Source organism: Malaclemys terrapin, chromosome 2, assembly GCF_027887155.1.
Source record: "Malaclemys terrapin pileata isolate rMalTer1 chromosome 2, rMalTer1.hap1, whole genome shotgun sequence".
NCBI lineage: Eukaryota > Metazoa > Chordata > Testudines > Emydidae > Malaclemys > Malaclemys terrapin.
Window position 1 is genome coordinate 265,945,797 of NC_071506.1, and position 22,286 is coordinate 265,968,082.

General features: G+C 43.1%; 1 protein-coding gene across 1 annotated transcript in view; it reads left to right on the forward strand.

Annotated features, from left to right (window-relative positions):
* NCAPG2 (non-SMC condensin II complex subunit G2) overlaps positions 1 to 22,286 on the forward strand; it is a 127,778-nt gene that overhangs the window by 76,142 nt on the left and 29,350 nt on the right. The window contains exons 17-22 of the mRNA XM_054017023.1: positions 4,225 to 4,295; positions 4,577 to 4,730; positions 4,885 to 5,058; positions 6,655 to 6,771; positions 6,865 to 7,005; positions 20,682 to 20,781. Coding sequence (XP_053872998.1) covers positions 4,225 to 4,295; positions 4,577 to 4,730; positions 4,885 to 5,058; positions 6,655 to 6,771; positions 6,865 to 7,005; positions 20,682 to 20,781 — 757 coding nt within the window. The remainder of the gene's footprint in view (positions 1 to 4,224; positions 4,296 to 4,576; positions 4,731 to 4,884; positions 5,059 to 6,654; positions 6,772 to 6,864; positions 7,006 to 20,681; positions 20,782 to 22,286) is intronic.

Below are 22,286 nucleotides of genomic sequence, written 5' to 3' on the forward strand. Positions count from 1 at the left end.
CACTTGTTTTTGCTGTCTTAATTCTGCCTTGTGGTGAGCATTCTCTTGATGCACTTGCTCATTGTTAGGCTTTGACATGTTTGACTCAGTTAATTCCATTAATCTTCATAGTGTTGGTCCAGTTCATCTATTCACCTAGTCCTGCGGTATTCCTCATAATAGATGCCAAGCTCTATTTGTTACTAATAGTACATGTGCTGCCTGTGATGCCTTTGGAAGGATCATCCAACGAAGGTTTCTCTTATTTGTGTGGATTTTGCTCTGAGAGCTCTCAAGGACTGTGAAAGCCATCTGAAAGCTTCCTTAGTGGAAGAATCATCCTTTCTTCTTTGAGTAGTGTCCCTAAGGGCGCTCTTGGAACATTTTTGCCCTCTATACCTCACATCAGAGATTTTAGAGCGCATTTGGCCTGCTCATGCGCTCTTCTCATCCTGTACCATGCACCAGTGCTATATAGCATTGCGCAGGTGAACTTCCCTCTCAGTTCCTTCTCAGACACCTTGGCCCAAGAAGGAGCCTCGGCAGCATCTGAATTGAGATTACTTCACTTGTATTTTTTTTCTCTCGTTCAAGATAGTGTTAGTTCATGGAGTTTCTGTTAGTTCGTGTACTCCCTTTTTTCTTTTTTGAGTTAAAAAAAAAAAAAAATTCTTATTAGAATAGTGAACTGTTCCCCATCCATAATTGTTTTTTCTTGTTTCTTCCATCTGGGGAAGTGGAACCTGGAAAGGGTATGCCCAGCTCCCCGGGTTTAAATGTTACCTTTCCTGCCAAGAGGCTATCCCGATCAGTGACAGACATAACCGGAGTCACATGTCCCTCAAAAGTATAATTTCTCCCTGAAATTAAGGTCAAGGCCAGAAAACTGAACTAAAATAGAGTCTACTTATGACGGAGAGTTTGCTCCAACCAGCTTCCGACCCCAGCCCCGGGATCCCCTCTGTCCTACGGTCCTTGATGAGGCTGTCTCCATCAACTTCCTTGGCACAACACTCCCCTGCAACTTCCAAGAAAAAATTCCTGGATTCCTCTCAAAAAGCTTCCAGAAAGCGGGTGCTTCAAGTCGCTTGGGTAGAGAATCTACCACAAAGAGATGATTCCCGATCAGGTCGACCAGCTTGGCACCCACTGATCTCTCACTCAGTACTCACAAAGCTGCAGGTTCCTCAGGTACCGTCATTGCCAGCAAGCCTAAAGACTCTAAGAATTCAGGCTCTTAAACCTTGGGTCGAATGCAGTAGCTATCTTTAGAACTCTCACATTGGTACCTTCTTTGCGTTTTTGTCAAATCTGCAGTGAAATTGTTCTTTAAACGAACATGCGCTGGGTCATCATCCGAGACTGCCATAAAATTAAATATATAGCAAAATGTGGGTAAAACAGAGCAGGAGACGTACAATTCTACCCCGAGGAATTCAATCACAAATTTAATTAATGCGTTAATTTTTTTAATGAGTGTCATCAGCATGGAAGTATTTCCTTTGGAATGGTGGCTGAAGCATGAAGGAGCATATAAATGTTTAGCATATCTGGCACGTAAATACCTGTAGCAATGTGGGCTACAAAAGTGCCATTAGAATGCATGTTCTCACTTTCAGATGTCATTGTAAATAAGAAGCAGGCAGCATTATCTCACATAAATGTAAACAAACTTTATTTCTCTCAGCGATTGACTGAACAAGAAATAGGACTGAATGGACTTGTAGGCTCTAAAGTTTTACATTGCTTTGTTTTTGAGTGCAGTTAAATAACAAATTTATTTGTAAAGAGATTGCACTACAGTACTTGCATGAGATGAATTGAAAAATACTATTTATTTGATCATTTTTACAGTGCAAATATTAGTAATAAATATATAAAGTGAGAACTGTACACTTTGTATTCTGTGTTGTAATTGAAATTGTAATTGAAATCCATATATTTGAAAAATATGCAATAAATTTCAATTGGTATTGTTTAACAGTGCAATTAAAACTGCAATTAATCCTGATTAATTTTTTGTTAATCATGTGAGTTAACTGTGATTGACAGCCCTATTCCAAACTGAATGCCTTGATTGACTATCTTTCAACAGACTAGAGAGCATTTTCAGGTGATCATTGCTGAGGGCCAACTCTTTGCAAGGACAATCCTCTGTAGACACCGCTGACACAGCTACTCATTCTAACTCCATGGCAGTGGTCATGAGGAGGGCTTCCTGGCTTCAGGTATCCAGCTTTCCAAAGGAAGTCCAGTCTACAATTGAGAACCTTCCATTTGAGGGACCAAAGTTGTTCACTGAGAACTGATGAATCCTTCCACATGTGAAAAAATTCTAGAACCACCTTTATGCTCGCTGGGAATTTACACGCCTGCACAAAAAAGATTCAAGTAAATCTCTGACAGCTCAGAGATCCCAGCCTACTCAGTCCACGCCCCACTTTCCCCCAAGGCATTATGAACCCCAGTGCAAGAGACAGCATTTGCAGAAAAGGAGACCAGCTGCCTCACAGCCCTCTACATCTAAACATCAGTTTTGAGGGGTCGTCCAAGGGCTCGATTTACTACCTCCATCCTTATCTGCTGCAACAATCCGTACATTTCTCTCACTTTGGTGACCACCTTGGTCCTTTTCATCAAGACTGGGAATACATAACTATGGACAAATGAGTTGGAGATAATTTCTACAGGATATTCTATCCATTTTACCTTCCTTATCACTTGCCCTCCTATCTCTCTTCAGGGACCCTTCTCATACACCTTTTATGACAGGAAACAGACTCTCTCCCAAACCTGGGTACTTTAGAATTAGTTCCCACACAACACAGAGGGAGGGGACTTCTCCAAGTACTTTGTGGTACCGAAAAACAACAGCGATTGGAGGACTATTCTAAAACTAAGATCACTCAACCGATTTGTAAATGTTCAGAAAAGTAATTCTCCCAGCAATAATTCCATCTCTGGACCAAGCGGACTGGTTCTCGGCCCTCGACCTACAGGATGTTTGCTTCCATATTGCAATCCACCCATCCCACAGAAGGTTTCTATGATTCACTCTGAATCAGGATCACTTTCAATACAAGGTACTCCCATTCATCCTGTCATCCGTGCCCAGAATGTTCTCAAAGGTCCTTTCTGTGGTAGCGGAACATCTTCGCAAACAAGGAATTCTGATTTTCCCATACTTGCATGTTTGTCTGCTCAAAGCATGCTCCTTCAACAAGGGTTTGACCACACAAAAGGCCACGGACCTATTCCTCTGACTGGGACTACAATTAAACTTCAAAGTCCACATTAATTCTAATACAGCATCTGGAGTTCATAGGAGCTTACCTTGAGGCAGTAGCAGCCAAAGCATTCTTCCCCTCACACAGGTTCAACATGTCAGTCAGTTTAGTCTTGACAATCCAGGTCGAGTTCCGGAGTCGACGGTGAGCGCTTTCGGGGATCGATATATCGCGTCTTAATGAGATGCGATATATCGATCCCAGATAAATCGATTGCTATCCACCGATATTGCGATACCCTAAGTCACTTACTTTTTATGTATATTTCAGTGACACCTAGGGACTCCAATGAGGGCACTGTTGTGCTAAGTGTTGCACAAACCTATCTAAACAAGGATATTGCAGGCTGCTACTTGATGTTTAATCCCTACATTTAGGCAACATTACCATTGGCTTTGAATCCAGGTCCCATGCCCAATTTTCAAAAATAATCCCGCAGTCTTTTAACTAGTTCTCAGACCCATTTCTTTGAGGGATGACTGATAGTTAATCTTCCAACATTAGGGATCTCTGGTAAAAATGGTTAGAGAACAAATGTTATCTAGTATGAATAAATTGCCACTATAAAGCTACATTCCTCACCCTGTGTATACCCATTTCTTTGGATTCCATTTCTAATACATTATTTAAATGGAAAGGAATTGGATGGAGTCATGGCCATGCATCTTCATATTAACTTAAAGTAAATGTTTGCTTTTACTAGCAGAATATGTATATGTATATGGCCACCAAGAACACATGCAGTCCCAAGTATATGAATTTGACAATCTACTCTCAGTACAGTTTTATGCATTTCTCTTCAATGCTGTTTCTGGTGGTTCTCTAGTGGATATGAAAATTCTGCTGTGACAGAATCCACTCCTCGAAAAAAGGTGCTTAGATTCTTGTTGTCTATTAGTTAGATGGGTTCAGTCTTTTTTTTTTTATAATTTTGGGTTTTTTTGTTTTTAAATCCTAGGATGATCGTTGCATGATTCCATTAGTTATTCTGGCATCTTTCATGCCAGCTTCTGCTATTCCTACATTCAGGTACTATTTCTTTAATATCAAAATTGAGCGGGGGGTGGTTGTCTCTGTTGTTCAACTTTAATTTTATTTTTTTATTTGGTATACATTAAAATACCCTCAATGAATAACATCAATTCAGGCAAATTTATCCATTCAGGAAACTTGATAACTTAGTAAAATCTGTAGGGGCCAATGGGCCTATAAATTGTTTTGTTAATATTTCAGGTATCGTATCAGTTCATTTTATGTCATATGCTGCGCTAATGAATAAAAACAGCTGCTATATCTGAAATTGTTTTCAGCTGTGGTGTGATCTCTAAATTGAGGAATCTTGAGAAGGGAGCTGATGAAAATAAATACTCCACCCTGATAGACTGCTTGTGTTGCTGGGGACAAGTGGGACACATTATGGAGTTAATCTGTGATTGGATGTCTGATGAGATGACACCAAGAAAGGTTTGCAAAGAAAACACTGAATTCTACTGCTATGTTGCATTATATAATCTGATTCTATTAGTCCTTTAATCTGGAGGATAAGTAATTACTATAAAGTTTATTGTAGTATCTTTTATATCTCATTGTTTAATGGGCTTCTCTCCTCCACACTTAGAGCAATACAGCATCTGAGCGGCGAGTACGTATCCAAGTAACATACCAGTCAAAACCAGAATTAGCACTCGATTATCTAGAATATTTATTGACTCATTCCATGAATCGGGATTGCCTGCTATCTGTCCCCAAAAAGAAATTGAACCAGCTTTTAAAAGTACTTGGAGCTGCAAAGGTAATATTTGTAGAATATTGAATGTAAAGTACTATTTAATGTGTCTCAGTACCACTACTGAAATTTAGATTTTACATTTTTCTTCAAAAATCTCAGTAAGATCCACCACTCTTCCCTCCTTTGGATCTTCTGCCATTATACGCATGATGATCTTATGAACTGATGAAATATTTTAATGAAAAGAGTGATTAAAAAAAACTATCCATAGTGTTTAATAGTCTCTTCCTATCTGAAAGTGTACTGTTTGAACTTGACCAAACTGTCTTCTGCATACTTTGATGCTTTAACAACTGTGACTAACAATCTCATTCCAGACGTTGTGTCAAAGCACAAGACAGTAGTACCCTTGAAGATGTATAGCTAAGGGTAGCAATAGAAGATAATACTACCAGAAACTCAAAATATAGTTATTTTAAGTAATTAGCCTTCCTTCCAACCTTACAAAAAGAGAGAAACACTAGCCATCAAAATGTAATGATTGTGTGGACTATTTGTGGGCTGGGTTAGCTGTACCAATTTATCTGTATCAAATGTAACTATTGTAATTTAAAACTTGCATACCTCTGAACTTTGTGAATAACTAGCAGTTTAGATCATGAATAGAAATAAATTATAGGACTACAAGACTTAGTCCCAGACATTTTTGAAAATCTTGTTTTTTTGTAGGTGCCTCAAACTTGTCCAATTTGAGACATCTGAAAGGAGCCTGACTTCTAGAAGATAGGTGCAGAGCATTTTTTTTTTAAAATCAAGCCCCTTTGAAGCGTAAAGTTGGGCACTCAAAAAATATATTTGAATTTGAATTTCAGTCTTTAAGCAAAAGCAAAATGCAGAGCAGAACTTCCTGAAAATATATTTTGTTTTTAAATATAAATGGGAAGAGACTGTCTAGGAAGGAGTATGGCAGAAAGGGATCTAGGGGTTATAGTTGACCACAAGCTAAATATGAGTCAACAGTGTGATGCTGTTGCAAAAAAAGCAAACGTGATTCTGGGATGCATTAACAGGTGTGCTGTGAGCAAAACACGAGAAGTCATTCTTCTGCTCTACTCTGCGCTGGTTAGGCCTCAACTGGAGTATTGTGTCCAGTTCTGGGCACCGCATTTCAAGAAAGATGTGGAGAAATTGGAGAGGGGCCAGAGAAGAGCAACGAGAATGATTGAAGGTCTTGAGAACATGACCTATGAAGGAAGGCTGAAAGAATTGGGTTTGTTTAGTTTGGAAAAGAGAAGACAGCAGTTTTCAGGTATCTAAAAGGGTGTTATAAGGAGGAGGGAGAAAACTTGTTCACCTTAGCCTCTAAGGATAGAACAAGAAGCAATGGGCTTAAACTGCAGCAAGGAAGGTCTAGGTTGGACATTAGGAAAAAGTTCCTAACTGTCAGGGTGGTTAAACACTGGAATAAACTGCCTAGGGAGGTTGTGGAATCTCCATCTCTGGAGATATTTAAGAGTAGGTTAGATAAATGTCTATCAGGGATGGTCTAAACAGTATTTGGTCCTGCCATGAGGGCAGGGGACTGGACTCGATGACCTCTCGAGGTCCCTTCCAGTCCTAGAATCTATGAATCTATAACTGTAAATTATAATATTGCAGGAGATTCTTGGCTCGATTATGAAAGCAACAGGTGCAGGATCTCATAGCTTCAATCAAGCAACTGTCATAAGAGCCTTCACCCTCTACTGCAGATTAAGCATTCATCTTCAGCACAAGGTATTGTTTTTTAAGGAGGTATTCGTGGGGGGGAGGCGGGGGGAAACAATTATCAAGCTCTGCTTTTATTATTGTTTGTTTTTTCTTGCACAGTTTTCTTCTGAAGGAAAAGTTTACCTTTCACATCTGAAGGAGACAGGTGCTTGGATAGAAAGTCATGTTCTACCTTTAATGCATGAACAGGAGGAGAATGTTCTAGAGCAGCACATTGAAGTTTCTCAGCTAATCATCCAGGTTAGACGTTTCTTTATAATTACTTCAAATGGAATTGACAGTAGTATCCATTTTTTTACAATTGTTTTTAAATGCGTTATTGATATGATTTGTATGGTTTAGGTACAGTAATTGCATCCCACTAGTCAGTGCCATAGCAGTATTTCAAGTTTGGCACCTACGTCAATTTCCAAACAGTGTGTACATCAACCATACACTTGAGAAGGAGAAATCAAATGCATAACTACAAAATGGGAAATAACTGGGTAGGCAGTAATCCTGCTGCAAATGATTGGGGGGGGGGGGAGGGGGTTATAGTGGAACACAAATTGAATGAGTCAACAATGTGATACAGTTGTGAAAAAGACTAATATTCTGAGGGTTTATTAACAGGAGTGTAATTTATTACCACAGGAGTAATTATCCCTCTTTACTCATCACTGGGGAGGCCTCAGCTGGAGTACTGTATACAAGTCTGGGTGCCTCAGTTTAGGAAAGATATGGACAAATTGGAGAAAGTTCCTAACTGTCAGGGTGGTTAAACACTGGAATAAACTGCCTAGGGAGGTTGTGGAATCTCCATCTCTGGAGATATTTAAGAGTAGGTTAGATAAATGTCTATCAGGGATGGTCTAAACAGTACTTGATCCTGCCATGAGGGCAGGGGACTGGACTCGATGACCTCTTGAGGTCCCTTCCAGTCCTAGAATCTATGAATCTATAACTGTAAATTATAATATTGATCTGTGGCAAGGGAGATCTAGGTTAGATATTAGGAAAAGCTTTCTAACTATAAAAGGTAGTTAAGCTCTGCAACAGGTTTGCAAGGGAGGTTGAGGAATCCTTATCACTAGAGACTATAAGAACAAGTTAGATATGCACCTGTTGTGGATGGTCTAGGTATGCTTGGTCCTGCCTTAGCATGGATGGACTAGTTGGCCTTTCGAGGTCCCTTCTAGACCTATATTTCTACGATTCTATAACCTTTATCTAGCTATGGAGTTGTGTGCCCTGTATAGCTGAGAGGGAGAATTGGGTTCATGGAAATTTTATGCTTTCTTGGATTTTCTGTGGCACTCGTCACCAAAATATCTGTGCACCTCACATTCATTTATCCTCATAATGACCTTGTGAGATAAGGAAGTATTGCAAAACCCAGATCTTATACATCTCAGTCCAGTGCTGTAGCTGCTTGAATGATGGGTACTTTATTATGTCATACCCTATTTTAATTATTTTATAGCTTTTATTTTTTTTAAACTGCATTTCCTTGTTTAAATGTAGCAGCAACATACTGTCAAGCACAACAACTGTTCAGGAATACACATCTTAGGTATGTGGCCCCCATTACTACAGTACCTGAGTGCCTCACCATCTTTAATGTATTTATCCTCACAATACCCCCATGAGGAAGAGTGACAGACTTGCCCACTTTCCTAGAGGCAGTCTGTAGAAGAGAAGGGATTTGAACCTGGGTCTCCAAAGTCTGAGGCTAATGTGCTAACCACTGAACCATCTTTCCTCTCAATCTCTGTTTCACCATCTATTAAATGGGATACTTTTTGTAAAGGAATATATTCATTCATGTTTGTATGGAAAAAATTATATAAAAAAGCTAAGTGGTAAACAGTATGCTAGTGGGAGAATACTGTGAAAAGGATTTTTATCCCTATTTAATAAGAATGTTCCAGAGCACAAGAATTTGGTCAAGGATTTAAAATCTCATTCTTCTTCAAGTGATAGCACATGTCCATTCTACTTCAATATGTGTGCACTGTTGGAGATTTTTCCTCAGCAGTACCCATCGAGGCAGCACATGCGCCCTCTGCCTCCTCATGCTGCGTGATGGTATAAAGGGCAGAGCTGCCCCTGACCTCCCTCAGTTCCTTCTTACTGCCCCTGACCGCTATTGGAGTGTTCTTCCTTGCTATTGCAAATTTTCCCTTATTCTTAGCGTTGTATATAGTTGGTTCTCATTAATAGTTGTAGTTTGAGTAGTAGGATATGTTTTTTTTACTCTGCAGTTCCTGCCTTTTGGGTACTGGTGCCAGGGCATCCCTTGGCTTCAAGTCCTGAGATGCTTGCATGAAGCCTATGCCAGTTAGTGGCCCACACTTCAGGTGACTGAGGTACCTAGGAGCAACTCAGAGACAGGTGCTAAATCTGCAGAGCCTTTAAGCCCAGAACTAAAAATAGACAGGGAGGTCAGACTAAAACACCTTCTGATAGAGGCAGCCTTTTGCCCTCCCTCAGAGCCTCCCGATTTGGAGTGTGTAGCAAGCACATCTGCTTCAGTTAGGAGAATTCGTCCTGTCTTGGCAGAGTCTCAACACTGATCTCCTTCTCTGGTACTGAAGAAGCAGGAGATTGAGGTCTCTGGCACCAAAATCCAGGAAGAATGCAGGAAAAGCAAATAGAGTGCACTCAGAGTGATTCATTGCCTCTTACCGCGGTATTGGTCCTGTTGAGACCGACCTTTGTGGCTGCACCATCTAGTTCAATGGTGCAGTCTTCGTTGGCTCAACAGCAGCAGGAGTCTATCCTAGGGCCAGAAACACCCGACGCATGTGATCTGCGAGCTTCTCAGTACTGGCTTTGCTGGTGATTGAATAATCTTCATGCCCAGTACTGATAGTCACTTGTTAGGATTTGCCAGCTATTGAAGTTCAGCGCCCAGTACCATGGGCACCTCCACATACTGTAGTACCTCCTTGTACAGTGCCATGGAGAGGTAAATGACAATGATTTCACCAATGATGTTTTCCCAGACTTCTGGCACTGAAAAGAACCACATCTCCTTGGTCAGATGATTCTGGTTCATTGTCGGTGTCAGAAGTGGGCTCTTGTGTCACAGCTTTGTCACATTAGCCATCACTCTTCTCTGAGGAGTTTCCACCCTGGTATCCAGTGGAAGCTCCACATTGACCAGCTGGTAGAGACCTTTGGTCATGAAGAAATTGTGGTCTGGGACCATATCAGTGGCCGTATTGGAACCTTTGCAGGTTTTCTCCTGCCTCCAGATCATCTTTGCATCCTCTCCTCTCTATGTTCTCCAGTAGGTGTCACGATCCTACTGCAAGAAGCCGTTCCCAGTACTGGGCTCAGTGCCAACAAGAGTAATCTGCTCAGATGAATCCCCCCCCCTTGCAAGAATTGGAGGAGATTGCATCTCAGGCAGCCTTGGCTTTCTGCTTTTCATTGCCAGATGATCTAGTTGTGTTGGGGGACTCCTCACCTCCACCGGATGATTATAGAGTCCACCAGGACCTTCTACAGAATGTGGCTTCTTCCATAGATATTCATGTGTAAGTGTCTCAAGAGGTCTCACAGATAAGTTATTACTTTGGGATCTGTGGGACCCTCTTAAGTGGTGCTTCCAACAAATCAGTCTAAAATGGAGCCTACTGAAGTTCTGTGGCAAACTTCTTCCCTACTGCCTATACTGAAAAGAATTGAGTGGAGATATTATGTTCCTTTTCAGGGATTTTAATGTTTTTACACCCCCCTGCTCTCAGGGTCTTTGGTGGGCTCAGTTAACAATGAGGGAGAGTGCAGGGTCAGCAAGCATCTACCTCAAAAGCAAAGGATGTGAAGAAGCTTGTTGATCTTTTTCGGAAGGAACTTTATTCAGCAGCTGGACTACAGCTCCGGATCGCTAATCAGCAAGCTTTGCTGGGATGTTATGCTTTTTTTCCCTCTAGGACAACGTTTTCAACTTTGTGAACAAGTTGCCAGAGGAGGCAAGACAAATTTTCTGGCTTTGGTGGACGAGCGGAAAATGGTGTCCAGGACCTTGCTTCGGGCAACATTAGTTCTTCTTTGAGTAGTGTCCCTGTGGATGCTTCACTTTTAGGTGGCAGTGCCTCCCGGCGCCGTCTATTGGAGATTTATGGTAGCAGTGTCTGCGTGGGTTGCACATACGTAGTAGGCATCTCGCGGTGCCATTGGTGCTGTGTGTAGCATGCACATGACCTGAGCCCTCCAGTTTCTTCTCAACTGTTCTTGGCTGAAGACGGAGCAAAGGGGCAGTGTTAGCACTTCTCCCTAAAACCGTTGAGAGAGCTTTTAGATACATATTTAGATAAGTTGTTAGAGAGATACTTAGAGTTAGTGTTGGCGGGGGGTGGGGGGGAAATCTTGTTAATTCGTTAGACAACTCCCCCTTAAGGGAACAGTTACTAGTTAAAATGCCTGGTTCTCCGATGCGGCTTCTGCTGCTATGCCGTGCCCAATTCAGACGGACACTCTTTATGCTTACGCTGCCTGGGTGAGGAGCATATTCCCCAGAAATGCCCCCACTGCAGCAACCTGAGAGCCAGAGCCTGACGGGACAGGGATTTCTGGCTTAAAATGATCTTGATGGAGAAGTCCCTCCAGCCTGAGGCAGACAAGCAAACAGCCGCTCCAGGCAAACCTCAAGATGGGAAAGGAGACCTACCCTCTGAAAAACCAAAAAAGAGGGCTCAAACATCTCCTCAGAGAGGTCCGCAAAAACAGAGGCAGTCCTGCAAGGTCGCTACCCCAATGCCATCTTTCTCTTGGCACCTCTTACTCCAGGCATCTCTGGCACCGAGGTCAGAGTGAAAGAAATGGAGTCAAGGCACTGACAAAAACGTGCCTCCTCTATGGCACCCAGCTCACCGGTATGGGACTTGGCACAGTGTGTCTCAGGCACTATGCCTCCACTCCCAGCACTGACAATTCAGTCGACACCAGTAGACACCACAAAATTGGCACTGATGGCACTGGCCAAACAACAACACCGGTCGGCATCGGCTCCATCAACGAAAGGGAAAGTACCCCCGGCACCGACTACTCAGAAATCGACACCAACAGTCTCTGCTGCATCAGAGAGACTTAAAAATCTCATCAGCACCACGTTCACCAGTACTCAGAGCTGAGGGCTCCCCCACAAACTCCAGAGGAGATCACAGCCCACAAGACATGGCACAGTTCTCCAGTGATGAGGAGGAGGATTTGCAGGGACAATACCCCCTATAACCATGTCACTCCTTACCTAAGGCCCACCGACCAACGGGGAGCCACATGGTCCAAGATACCAGATATGAACCAACCATGGTGCAGACCCCCATGGATGTACCCTCCTGTGGCTTTCTCACTGAAATGGGTGCATTGGGAACCTTGGAGCTCATATAGGGGTCAGCATTCTAGACCGTCCACAGTGCATAGATGTGAACTGCGCTCTAACCCAGCATCTCCCACACCACAACCCTGGGAGACACAGGAAGGGGGAGAGGACACAGAGACGGGCACAGACCATGACACATCTCCTGTACACAATTCGTCTTCCTTCCCAGATGAGGTGATTATGCCCCCACCGCCAACCTCGGCGGATGACTTTAAACAGTTTCAAGAGCTATTCAAGGGAGTTGTGCAAAGCTAAGACATCCCGCTCAAGGTGGTAAAGACAAACCAGCACAAGCTGGTACAAATATTGCAACCCGCATCTACCTCCAAGATTGCCCTTTCCATCAACGAGGCCATCTTGGATCCTATGGAGACAGTCTGGCAGACGCTTCTATTCCACCCACTGCAAAAGAGGGGCTAGAAAATATTATGTACCATCCAAGGCTTTCTATTTGCGCTCCGGCCTCCCGACTCCCTAGTTGTCGAGGCAGTAAATCACCATAAGAAACAGCCATAATTCAAGGTTTCGCCCCATGACAAAGAACACAAAAGACTTGACTTGTTCGGATGCAAAGTATATTCCTCTGGCACCCTTTGGTTTCGAGTGGCCAATTATTCAGCACTACTGGCCAAATACGACTGACAACTATGGGAAATTTGCCCAGGTCACATCTGAGCTCCCAGAGGAAAAAGAGACACAATTCCAGGCCATTGTCACTGTGGGCCAAGTCATATCCAAAACAGCCCTTCAGGTGGCATTGGACACAGAAGACAGGGCAGCCGGAATGACAGCCACATGCTTGCTGAGGACAGCTTGCTAGTTTGCCAACTTCTCCTACCATGATGTTTTCCCACAGGCTATCCTACTACCCAATTGCTTGGACCTGCATCACTTCAGACGAGTGGGTCTTAAGCATGGTGGAATTGGGATATACCCTATATCTTTCAATTTATTGCAACCCACTTCCTTTCCCATCCCTTTTCAGGGACTTCTCTCACAAGAAAGTTCTCCTTTGGGAGGTACAATCTCTTCTTCTGTTGGGAGCCAAAGAGGAAATTCCTTAATTATACAGAGGGAAGGGTTTAATCTGGCTATTTCCAAATCCTAAGAGCAAAAGGAGGTCTCAGACCCACGCTACACCAGCGACAGCTCAACAAATAACTAAAGAAAATAAAGTTTCACGTGGCATTCTTGCTTCCTTTATCTTCCCTGGTGACTGGTATGCTGCCCTCGACTTAAAGGATGCTTATTTCCTTGTGTCGAGACACCAAAGCCACAGGAAATTCCTCAGATTCATGGTCAACCAATCTCACTACCAGTTTGAAGTCCTACCATTTGGCCGGTCTGTAGCCCCACATGTTGTGTTCACAAAGTGCATGGTGGCAGCATTTCTGAGAAAGTCAGGAGTTTGTGTTTTCAAAGCTGGATGATTGGTTAGTGAGAGGCTGATCCAGGAGCCAGGTGGTGTCCAGTGTGGCCATGATCCAATCCACCTATGGCTCTCTAAGATTGCTTTTTCCTCATTCATAAGCAATCTTATCACCTGTATGAAGATTAGAGTTTATAGGAGTTGTCTTGATTGTACAGAAGCTGAGACATTCCTCCCATAGTCCAGGTTTCAGATGATGCTAAATATTTCTTTGGACCTGAAGGCCTATCCTACCACAACAATACGGAATTGCCTCAATCTTCTGGGGCATATGGCCTCATGTACTTTCATGGTTTAGCATGCTAGGCTGCATCTGAGGAAGCTGCAGGGATGGCTGAGCTCTGTGTACTCCCCAGTCTGTTATCCTCTGGACATGCTGGTTTAGATTCCTGTATGTGTCCTTAGTCACTTTGGAATGGTAGACAGACCCATCCACTGTGTTTGTGGGAGTACCATTTGCTCCTTGCAAGTTACTTTAACTCTGATTACAGACACTTCCACCCTGGGTTGGGAATCAAGGGCTATAGGGTGGCCAGGACTTAGCTCTACATATAAATGTAAGATAACACTGGTCTACAATTTTTGAGAAGTTGTCTGCTTCAGAGATAAAATGTGCTATTTATTATGTATTTTGATGTGCTGAATTCAAATATGACAACTAAAATAACTGATTGGCTACTGTTTCTAAGATATTTAAGTTTTTACATTTTATGTCTATGTGTATTGTGTAGATAGTAGAGTTTTAATCATAAATTGTAAACCTAGGTCTTTTCATGTGTTTATGGTTGCTTTACATGATGATATTTCACCTGTCCTGTTTATGTAACACTTTAAAAATCACCAAAAGGGTTACATAAATAAATTTTATTATGAAACAAAAGGCAAAAAACTATTATGTACATAGTTTAGTCCTATTCAGTGTCTACTCAGCGCTTCCTGGCTTGTCTCTTGTATTCATTAAATGGAGCATCTCTGGTCACTGTCCAGCAATAGTCTGCAAGCATTCATGGGCTCCATTTGCCCTGATAGCGTTTCTCCATTGTTGCAATGTCCTGGTGAAATCACTCGCCGTGCTCGTCGCTCACTGCTCCGCAGTTCGGTGGAAAAAAATCTAGATGAGAGTGCAAAAAATGTATCTTTAGTGACATGTTGCAACCAAGGCTTTTGTATGCCTTGAGGAGGTTTTCTACCAACAACCTGTAGTTGTCTGCCTTGTTGTTTCCGAGAAAATTTATTGCCACTAACTGGAAGGCTTTCCATGCTGTCTTTTTCCTTGCCACGCAGTGCATGGTCAAATGCATCATCTCGAAGAAGTTCACGAATTTGAGGACCAACAAAGACACCTTCCTTTATCCTAGCTTCACTTAACCTTGGAAATTTTCCACGGAGATACTTGAAAGCTGCTTGTGTTTCGTCAATGGCCTTGACAAAGTTCTTCGTAAGACCCAGCTTGATGCGTAAGGGTGGTGGATGCTGAACGCTTTTCCTTCCAGGCTCCAATGACTGTCGGATTGGCCAGTCTTTCTTGATGTAGTGGGAATCTCTTGCACGACTATCCCATTCGCAGAGAAAACAGCAGTACTTTGTGTATCCAGTCTGCAGACCAAGCAAGAGAGCAACAACCTTCAAATCGCCACAAAGCTGCCATTGATGTTGGTCATAGTTTATGCACCTCAAAAGTTGTTTCATGTTGTCCTAGGTTTCCTTCATATGGACTGCATGACCAACTGGAACTGATGGCAAAACATTGCCATTATGCAGTAAAACAGCTTTAAGACTCGTCTTCGATGAATCAATGAACAGTCTCCACTCACCTGGATAGTGAACGATGTTGAGGGCTGCCATCACACCATCGATGTTGTTGCAGGCTACAAGATCACCTTCCATGAAGAAGAATGGGACAAGATCCTTTTGACGGTCACCCCGGAACATGGAAACCCTAACATCACCTGCCAGGAGATTCCACTGCTGTAGTCTGGAGCCCAACAGCTCTGCCTTACTCTTGGGTAGTTCCAAATCCCTGGCAAGGTCATTCAGTTCATCTTGTGTTATGAGGTGTGGTTCAGAGGAGGAGGATGGGAGAAAATGTGGGTCCTGTGACATTGATGGTTCAGGACCAGAAGTTTCATCCCCTTCCTCTTCCTCGTCTGACTCAAGTGAGAATGATTCTGGTGCATCAGGAACCGGCAGTCCTTCTCTGTGGGGCACTGGACGTATGGCTGATGGAATGTTTGGATAATGAACAGTCCACTTTTTCTTCTTTGACACACTTTTCCTAACTGGAGGCACCATGCAGAAGTAACAATTGCTGGTATGATCTGTTGGTTCTCTCCAAATCATTGGCACTGCAAAAGGCATATATTTCCTTTTCCTGTTCAACCACTGGCGAAGATTTGTTGCACAAGTGTTGCAGCATTTGTGTGGGCCCCACCTCTTGTCCTGATCTCCAATTTTGCAGCCAAAATAAAGGTGATAGGCTTTCTTAACCATAGTGGTTATACTGTGCTTTTGTGGTGCAAAAGTCACTTTACCACAAACATAGCAGAAGTTATCTGCACTATTCACACAAGTACGAGGCATCTCTGCTAGTCACTTTGGCTAAACAGAAATGTGTCCCTTTGCAAAATCAAACACTGACAAATAGAGCACGACACTGTATGATTTCTAGAGCTGATATAGGGCAATTTGTTCAGCGGAGTGATGTAAGCTTCATTATGATTGCATCATCCATGACTTCTAGGAATAACATGATGCAATTCATATCATGTATGACACAATACCAGCTTCAGATTGCATCATTCATTGTTTTGCCTAAAAAGCAAGTACTGTCCAAACCCAGCCATAGATTTATTCATAGATCCAGTCAAAGATGTATTTTAGTCATTTCTGGTTTAAATTGAGATCCCTTCCCTTTATAACTCACTTATCCTCCGCCATTCCCAAGTCAAGGTTCGTATATACTGACCCAATAGCATATCTTGAAAACTAGAGCCAATCAACAATTTTAAGCATTATTTTTGTTCTCAGTGACCCAGAATTAGTAAAGTTTGACTACATTTATTTCAGAAGCATTTTGGCTGTAGAGCAGTGTAATTGAGAGCCATTTGATGAGCATGTCACACATGTTCCTCCCCCATATCATGGGAAGGAATTTACTAGTACTCTTAGGGTACGTCTATATTTACCTCCGGGTTTGGTGGTAAGCAGTCAATCCCAGAAGTGCTTGCCGTCGACGCCGGTAGTCCTCCTCTCGCGGAGCAGTACGCGGAGTCGACGGGGGAGCCTGCCTGCCGTGTGTGGACCCGCGATAAGTACCTTGTAGTTCGAACTAAGGCACTTCGACTTCAGCTATGTTATTCACTTAGCTGAAGTTGCGTATCTTAGTTCGTACTGGGGGGTGAGTGTGGACCAGCCCTTATACCATGACCACTGTATTGTCTATGTGAATAGACAGAGAGGGGGCAGATCAACCCAGCTATCCCAAGTGGCAATGCTGCTGTGAGACTCTTGTATCACCAGTTCAATCCATCTTGAAGACTCCTATCTTCCAAGATGTCCAGAACAGTCTGGCAGATCAGATGAGCAGGTCATCATGAGTGATCTCTTTGCCCAAATATAGCAAGATTCATATCCCAATTGTGGGGGATTCCCCACACGGACCTGTTCGCAACCAAAATCAGCAGGAAGCATCATCTGTGGTTTTTTTTTTTTTTTTTTCCTCATGAGCAGGTCACAGTCCAGGATCCCTTGGGCGCCTTCATGTTACCTGGACAGGCAAGCAAATGTACACGTTCCCTCTAGTTCAGCTACCACACAGAATAGTGGTAAAAAGCAAGCAGGATCATGCTCGAGTGATACTCGTTGCACCAGTGTGGCCTTACCAATATTCATTCTGCTAAATCTCTCAACCAGGGATCAGTTGACCTTACTAGTGGATCCAGATCTCACAGGACCTGTTACCCACACAATCTAGGGCACCCCATTTTTACCCTACCGTGGGCTCAAGGAGTAATCCTGTTAATTTAGGCACCCCACTCTTTCCTGTCCTAGGTTCGGGGCATAAGGATGTAACCTTCTGCGGGTTTGTGGGACCTTTTACCAGTGAAAGAGCCTTACACAGTAATATCCTTGATCAATTGTTACTAAATATAGGTTAACAGAATACATTCGCTAAGCATGCAATGCTCAGCACTGACAAACTTTTCTTGATGGCCAGTCAGGATCAGGTCATCTGGGGCTCCAGGTTCTGAATGGTGTGGTCAGCAGGGTGTGATGGTTTTGGAAGCTCTGACCGTGGGCTGTGTTCTGGAGTTTGGTTCCAAATAACTTCCTATTGGCCCCCAGTTTATATAGTTAAAACTTGGGTCCTACTTAGCTATCCTTTAACCAATCATTTTAAACTGAAGCACTACAAAACAGTATTTTTCACCAATCCTAGCCCACTACCTAAGAGTTCATTTATTTTTGTCAAAATGTAAATTAAAGAACACACAGTGATAACTATAGGTAAACAAATGGAAGTATTACAAATTTAAAAACAGACAAAAGCAATAAATGGTATCTTTTCAACTGAAACTGCTAAGTGGTTTTTCCAGACAGAGCGTTATCTTGCAAAGTTTTCTTTACACATCTTAAGATTTGTCTGTCTGGTCACTATTTGTGCTATTAGGGCAGAAATGCTTCTCGACAACCCAATATTATATTGTTTTGGTGGAGTTTAGATGGGATGTGACTCCCAGCTTCTTACCTCATAGCTGCTGCTGTCCTACTATGGCTGCTGCTTCTTACTGCAGAAGGGCCTTGGCTTACAGACCATGGTCACCACCTCCATTATAACCGGGAGGCCCTTCACATCACAGCCTGGATGATCCATGGTTAACACCTCAGGAGAAAATATGTTCAAAGGAGGTACAAAACATCCTCTTAAATAATAGAAAATCTTCTAATAGGTATATCTGCCAGGTGAAGTGGAAGAGGTTCCCCGTCTAGTCCCAGCAGAAAGGCATTCCCTCAGTCCAAGCTCCGATACAACATGTGCTAGACTATTTGTTATAAATGAAACAGCAAGGCCTTGTCATTAATTCCACTAGGGTTCACCTAGCAGCTATCTTGGCTTTCCACCCTCCAATTGATCAATCACTTTTCTCCAACCCCATGTTGCTCTGGTTTTTGAAGAGTTTGAACAGGTTATATCTCCAACTAGAGAGGCTCCTGTTCCCCCCTAGGGTCTTGAAAGTGGTTTTAACAAAACTAATGGGTCCATCCTTTTAACCGCTGGCTACCTGTTCATTGCTCAATGTCTCACTGAAAGTAGCATTTTTGGTGGCAGTCACCTCAGCCAGGAGAGTGGGTGAATTAAGGGTTCTGGTGTCTGACCCTCTGTATACATCAATCAGGCAATATATTTACCAACTTTACCAACATGCTCACGAGGGGGAGGGTGTTAATGTTTTACTTGGACAGGACTAAACTGTTAAATCGCCCTCTCAGTTGTTCATGGCAATTGCAAACAGAATGAAGGACCTTCTGGTTGGTTCTCAAAGACTCTTGTCCTGGATTCCTTCCTGTATCCATTTGTGCTATGACATGGTTACTGTAACTACACCAAATAGGATGATAGCACATTCAACCACATCACAGGCAGCCTCTGCAGTCTTTTTAGCCCATGTGCCTATTCTGGATGTTTGAAGAGCTGCAACTTGGTCTACAGTACATTTGCCTCTCATGCTATCTCCCAACAGTCTAAGATGATGCCAGATTCAGATTGTGTGCTCTTTCAATCATTATTCAGGTAGACTCCAATCTGACCTCCAGATCAAACTGCTTGTGATTGACCTGAAGTGGAATGAACATGCTATCACTCAAAGAAGAAATGGTTACTAACTTGTTCTGTAACTGTTCTTTGAGTTGTTTCACACATGTCCATTCCATGAACCACCCTCCTTACTCTCTACATTGGAATCCGTCCACTAAGAAGGAACTGGGGAATCGGGGGGCAGCTCTGCAGCAGAGGAAAAAGTCTCTAAAAACAGTGCACTGGGTGTGCATGCTCTGAAGTGGAATGGACATGTGCAACACAACTTCAACAACAACAGCTACAGAACAGGCTAGTAACCTTTTATCTCATAATAGGGGTTTTAAAAAAGTGAAATTATCAGTGGATCCAATTGGTCATGACTTAGGGTATCCCAAATTTATCCATTCCACAATACAAAATTACACCTGAGAGCATCAGAGTGTGCCTAAGCAAAATCGGTAAGTGGATGCAGGCTTTTGTTACTCTTCTGAACAACTCTTCTGAGATATTATGGGATATTCTCCTAGTGAAAAAGCTGACAGAGGAATAGTAGGGTTTTTAATGTAAATCTGACTACTGTTTCTGGACTATGAGAGAGACTTGGGAAATGCATGCATTTTGTGCTACTGTAAATCTTTTACAGTCTTTAGTTTCTGTTTTAGCGCGCGCGCTCTCTCTCTCTCTCTCTCTCTCTCATTATTAAATGTTAAGCTTCCGCTCCTATATATGCTCTCACACCAAAAAGCTACAATACTGTAATGTTATATTTCAGATTACATTTTTTCTTTGTATTTATTCAGGGCGGGTCTAGACAAAATGCTTCTTTCATCAGCATAGTTAATTCCCCTCCATGAGAGCTGTTAGCTATGTTAACTGGAGAAGCCCTCCCGTCGACATAGTGCTCTCAACACGAAGCTATGTTGGCATAACTGCATTGGTCAGGGGTGTGGATTTTTCACACCCTTGAGCTACATGGTTATACCAATGTAAGTTTCTAGTGTAGACCTGGCCTCAGTCTGAAAAATGTAAAATACAAATGTTTTTAAAAATTTCTAACTCAATTTGCAAAAAGAACGAGGAGTACGTGTGGCACCTTAGAGACTAACAAATTTATTTGGGCATAAGCTTTTGTGGGCAAAAACCCAAATAAATGTTTTAGTCTCTAAGGGGCCACACCTACTCCTCGTTCTTTTTGCTTGATACAGACTAACACGGCTACCACTCTGTAACTTGATTTGCTGCTTTTATTATTTTTAGCTAATACTAGAATATTGCTCTTAAATATAATCTAGGGTTGATACATTTTTGCTTCTCTTGTCTAGGCATATCTGACAGTGTGTAAGGATGCTATAATGGTTGGCCTTGGAGATACAGAGTTTCAAGCACACCTTTTAGATGTTACTCTTTCAATTATGCAAACAGGTACACCCTAATAACAATGTTTTTGTGGTACTTTCTTCTTCCCCTATGCTGCTGTAAGGGGTGTTTTTTCTCGTATACTCTTTCCCTCTCAAGAGCCTCCTGGTTGCTTTAAGAAAAAGAGTTAGGGAATAAATTTCTGCTAAATTAGCATAGCCTCTGCCTCTGCTTTGGATCTTCTTCCCCCATGAATAAACTCCAGTGTATGCCTCTGCTGCTGTTCGTAGCTTTTGCTAGCAGCAATAGTGTGAATCATTGTGACATGATTCTTGAGTTTCTTCTTTGAGTGCTTGCTCATGTCGATTCCATTCTAGGTATGTGCGCCCCCACATGCACAGTTGTCGGAGACTTTTTGCCTTAGCAGTATCTGTTGGGCTGGCTGTGTCACCCTCTGTAGTGCCGTGCTTATGTGGCAGTATATCAGGTGCCGGCGGCCCTACGCCCTCTCAGTTCCTTCTTACCGCATGTGACGGTTGTTTGGAGTGCCTTAGCAAGAGCATTAGCGGTTCTTCACTGTTCAGATCATTCTCCTATGATATTTAATCAGCAATTAGTTAGCTGTTAAGTGTTTTAGTATTCGTTAGAGTCCCAGCTGGCACTTAATCCTTGAGTGGGGCACTGCTTACCTGCGACTGGTTGATAAGGAACCAGAGGCATCTCGATCTGTTCCACTTGCCACGACCTGGGCCTAATTTGCTAGGCAAATGGCACCCCCAAAAATAAAGATGCCCAGAGGCTGGATTTATTTGGCAGAAAAAATTATTCAACAGCAAGCCTCCAGTTTAGGGGGTCTAACCATCAGGCCCTACTTGGCAGATATAATTTCAACCTGTGGCACTCCATCGGCAAGTTCAAAGAGAGCCTCCCACAGGATCAGGTGCAGGAGTTCACCATGCTGATAGAAGAGGGCAAGGCGGTTAGGGTGACCAGATTACATGAACAAAAAATTGGGACGCATGGGGGGCAGGTCCGGAGTGCCGCCGAAGCACCCCCCCCCCCCCCCCCCAAAAAAAAAAGCCCCGAGCCAGAATATCGGGACAAATGGCTATACATCCGTCAGGACGTGGGACAAATGACTGAATATCGGGACGGTCCCGATTTTATCGGGACGTCTGGTCACCCTAAAGGCGGTAGCCCAGGGTGTCCTCCAGAGGGCCGGGTATGCCATGGACTTGCGTCCAGGGTGGTTGCCTCTGCAATAGCCATGAGGCTAGCTCCTGGTTACAGACCTCTGGGCTGTCCCAAGAAATGCAATCCACCCTCCAGGACCTCCCTTTTGAGGGAACGGGGCTTTTCTCTGAGCTAACTAGTGCTAGGCTCCACAGCCTTAAAGACTCTCAGGCCACCCTCCGCTCTTTGGGCCTGCATACTCCTCAGCAGGCCAGAAAGCCATTCCGCCCTCCGCCAAGATCTTGGGATACCCCTCGATCAGGCTCCTACAAAGACAGGGGCTTTAAGCAATGCCACCAGCGGTGTCTCATCCACCTGCCCAACCTGGTCCTTCCAAG